Genomic DNA, 4,621 nt, shown 5'->3' on the forward strand with positions numbered 1-4,621 from the left:
CCGCTGCAGCAACTCCGTACATGGCTCACCAGCTCTACCCACTGAGCTAACTGGGCGCCCTACATAAAGCAATGCAAAAGTGATAATTCCCACTAATCGTGAATCCTATTGCAATCGTAATACATGTCAAAATAATGACAATATGATGTCGTGCAGCCCTATAGAAAAAAACAATTTTTGCTAGCTAAACTGTTCATCTTTGTGTTAGAGCTGCTTTGTTATTGTGCTTATGGTATTCTTTATTTTGTTACATTTTATTGCATTGTATGAGCCACAAGGAAAGTGTGTGCTGTTACACCGTTAATACAGGTATGGTTCCCATTGTGTTGGTAAGCAAGGAGCAAACGTGACTGCAGTGAATGTTTGTTTGAAAGGTTATAAATTAATATGGAGTTTTCTGTTCATAAAAACTTGTTTAGAATTTTGGACTTTTGAATGATCTGCCATTGTTGGAATTGTTCAGTCATAATCCGACACTGCCACCACTGGAATCTAAAGCTAAAATGTCAAAAAGCTGCTCAGACTTAACCTGTCCTACTGCCACAAACTGAGGAAGCACAAACTAAAGTCCATTGACTTATTCTGGTGGAGACAGATTTCTCGGAACATGACAAATAAAATCAGAACTATCTGACCAGCTAGCACACACATAAAGTGGACTTACTCTGGGCTCTTGGGGTAAAAGGGTAGGGTGACGTGGCTGAGGTCACTGATGTCGCAGGCGGTGGGCTCAGCAGAGATGGCCTGCCGTTTGCTGCGGTGCTGGTCTGGCTGCAAGACCATGTTCTGCTGCTGGACCTGGACCTGCTGGGCAGTGGCTGGCCGGAGCACGGACCGGTACTTGTCCAGCTCGTTCTGCAGCCGCTGGATCAGCTCATCTTTCTGATCCAGTTCCAGCTCCAGTTCATCGATCAGGGTGTCACGCTGTCGCAGCTCTTCGATCTTCTCCTGCAGGGCGTACTGCAGGTCTCGTAGGGTGCCCATTGGTTCTCTGATGGCGGTCCCGAGGAGTTCTTAGGGTACCTCTGGATCTGGAGGATAGAGTTCCTCAAAGTACTTAACTCTTGGTATCCTCAAGGTCTTCAGGCGGGGGTTCTTATCGCTCTTTCAGATTTTTTTTTTTTAAGACCAGAGTCTCTAGAGCAAGAGGTAATTTAGACTTTCTTCTTGGGTGACTAGCATTTGTCAGACCTACTCAAAGAGTCTTTAAGGTCCTTAGGCTTTTGTGTTTCATTGGGCTCTCCAGGTCTCTCTAGAGTTATTCCATGTTCAGGATTGCTCATATTAAGCAATAGTTGCTTTAGGATCCGAAAATGTTCTCCTGGGTACTTCAAATTTTGAGGGTTCATTTAAGTTTTGATGATGATGAAACAAAGGCGGTGAAGTGGAAAACTGGGGAACCTTTCAACGCTTCCAGAATTCTCTCTCCTCCATGAAATGTGATTATTGCAGATAAGTATCACATGGAGGAGCAGCACACACATTACCAGAGGCAAAGAGAGTCAAACAAAGTTGAAAGTGAGTCCTCGTAAATTAAATATACATCCACAGGTTGCAGAATATTCATTTCAAAAGAATAACACAAGAAAATATTCCAGGATTAACTGCTCAGACTGAGTCTGTGCAGAGGTAAAACTGCAGTTTTCTGTGCGTTGGATTTATTCCTTAAAGAGGATTAAAGCGCAGTAAAAACCTCCAGGTGAATCCAGGTATGAGCAGAAAACAAAAGCTGGGAAACATTTCAAATCCGAAATGAAACCTACAAAGATCCTCTGGTTGGAATCAGTCAGGTGATGGAGGGAAAGAAGAAAACGTGTCTTCCGCAGAGCGCCGAAGTGAGGAGGAAAAGTGCGATGACTGTAAAATCAAAAAACAAAAGAGCCCACGAATCCGAAATTCACCTCTCACATCACTTTTCTCGGTTCAATCCTCCACTGGGGGGGCAAAGACGGCTGAAATCCGATACGAAACGAAAGGAAATGATCCAAAATCCAGCTGACATGTGAGTGTGCCGGCGGAGGAAACCCGGAGAGATAAACGGCAGAAAGCTGCAGATCCTGTGGAGATGGCCTAAATGACCAGAGAGGATGTGGGGCTGCAGATCTGGTCCGCTTTAATCACCCTCATTACTTTAATTAGTTTAATGCGGAGCAGCAGGAGGTTGGACGGAGGAGAGGACCGCGACTCTGCCGGTGCGTCCAAAAGTTGGTCTCCTCCTCCTCCTCCTCCTCGTCTATCCTTTGGATGAATTTCCTGACTCAACTCCCTTGTATGACCATAAAGTGGATGAAAAATACATTTATTTTATGTGTATTTTAAAAATGATGTTTCTAGAGATCTGTGTGTCAGGGCCGGATTTAAACCCTATGGGGGCTGGGGGGCCCTTGCACCCTCCCTGTTCTTTCTCTTTCTCTGCATACAACAGCACAACATTCAGATCCATTATAATCCAGTTTGTAGGTTCACAATGAGACCAGTATCTGACAGATTTGACAAAAAGGTGCAGAAAATGACATAAAGATGTAAAAGAGAAGTCAAACATAAAGAGACACAAAAAGGCACAAAAGACCATAAAAAAACTGGAAAGACTACAAAACTGCTGCCCTGTGGCGCCCTCTGCTGGCTGCTTGCTGTCATTACAACCAACTGCAGCTCTGTGTATGGACCCCCTCACCCTCCCTGTACCTTCTACACATTCAGATCCATTATAATCCAGGTTGTAGGTGCCGCCTTCACAATAAGACCAGTTCCTGTAAAAAAAAGATTTGACTCAAGAAATGTGATCAGTAGAATCTGTTTATAATCAAAATGACATCATATCAAAAATGATTTTCACTTTTCTTCACCTCCATTAAATTCTCATGTTTTAATGATTTTTATTAAATTATGTATTTAATGAATCATAAATAAGAGGTAATGCATTACACAGATCAGACTGCTGTGTGTTAATGACATTTATGTATTTTTATGTATTTTCTTTTATAGCATCTGCTTTGTGATCATCTGATTCAGTATTTGTTCACCAAATATACTAAACATCATATTAACTGAAATAATATTAAACTCTGACACAGAAAAGACATCAGTTGTCTCAAGATCAGGTTCCAGTGCAGACGCCACCTCCAGGTCCCTGTTGGAATTCAGTTTCATTTTGTACCAAATCACCACAGTTACTTTCCATAAAGAGCAGGTCCATACCGGACGCTCTATAATGGTTCATTATACTTCAGCCTGATGATCATTATTCAACAACACGGAACCTTTTGTCTTTATTTAACCTGGTTTCATCTGGCAGCAGGAGTGAACAACATAAAGCAACAATTAGTCATCAGTGAAATATCACTGCCAGTACAGTACGACCACAGATTGTCTTTTGCTTCAGTGTAAAACTCAACTGATCTTCAGTGTGTGCTGGCGCCCTCTGCTGGCTGCTCGCTGTTTGTGTTTAAAGCTGTTTTCTTTGTGGTTGTGATATAATATTTCATCCAGTCACTCCTCATTAAACTGTGTATTTACATTGTGTGTACTGTCACATAAAGGAAACATATTTGTTGTATTAACTGCAATTAAACACACAATGTAAAGTTAGTTTGGTAACTTCTGTGTGTATAAAAAGTGAAACAACTTTAACTGTTGTGTGAGTATTATTAATTTTAGGACTGAAGATCTTATCTAATTTTTGCTAATGTATATACATTACTAATGAATGTGGGATTACTGTAGTGAATATAATCACAATATTTAATTTAGCTGATTCCATTATGTAATGTCTCGTCCATAATAAAGACAAACCAACGTTTAACATTTAGTTAAAGTTGTTTTATTCACAAATTGTCTTTTGTCTGTGGCCATAACAGACCATTAATTATGTGTCGATTTCTGTTCTTAACTATTTATTTCTGTCTACAAGAAGACACAAAAAAATACAAGAAGAAAGCTCTCCTAGCATATATGTATAAACATATATATATATATATACTGGGTGTGTTTGTGGTCATCTCTCCACCTTTGATCAAATCAAGGACCTGACTGTTTGACTACCAACACACACACACACACACACACACACATACACACACATACACACATACACAGCTCCATTTCATGTCGTTACAGATTATCTTATTGTTTAAATCTATATTTCAACAGTTGTGTATCACAAATAATGAAGATCTGAAATTCCTGACCGATGTTTAACGGTACTGTAACGTTATTCCCTGTCGGTCTCGGAGGTTGTGTTCGGTCCCGGNNAGCCCGGTTCTATCGCCAGCTAACGGCAGGAGACTGAGGAGATAAAGACTTTGCATTTTAACTTCATGAGGATTTTAAGTTCTGTAAAGGAAGTTATACAAGTCCACCGTGGACATTAATGGGTTAAACAATAACTGTGGTGTGTATGACAGATGTGTTACCACGGCAACACAACCACTGCATGTGGTTTGTGTTCCAGCTGTTATAAACACAGCCAGAATCAAAGTTTTTTAAAGTTTGCTAATTAGCTAGCTAGACACTTGAAGGTTACACGTGGCGCCTTTAACGGCCATCTTTCATCATATTTAACCTTTATTAACAAGAAGAAAGTGGTCAGCAGCTGCCATGTTCTCCCTGTGTGTGTGTGTGT

General features: G+C 40.8%; 1 protein-coding gene across 1 annotated transcript in view; it reads right to left on the reverse strand.

The window, feature by feature from the left end:
- Positions 1-2,176, reverse strand: part of LOC118333075 (cGMP-dependent protein kinase 1-like) — a 20,605-nt gene extending 18,429 nt beyond the window's left edge. Inside the window, exon 1 of the mRNA XM_035668584.1 lies at positions 665-2,176. Within this exon, the coding sequence (XP_035524477.1) occupies positions 665-984 (320 nt within the window). The 5' untranslated portion in view covers positions 985-2,176. The remainder of the gene's footprint in view (positions 1-664) is intronic.
- Positions 2,177-4,621: the final 2,445 nt, after the last annotated feature.

This window comes from Morone saxatilis, unplaced genomic scaffold (genome assembly GCF_004916995.1).
Source record: "Morone saxatilis isolate NCDOM2014 unplaced genomic scaffold, NCSU_SB_2.0 Contig1, whole genome shotgun sequence".
NCBI lineage: Eukaryota > Metazoa > Chordata > Actinopteri > Moronidae > Morone > Morone saxatilis.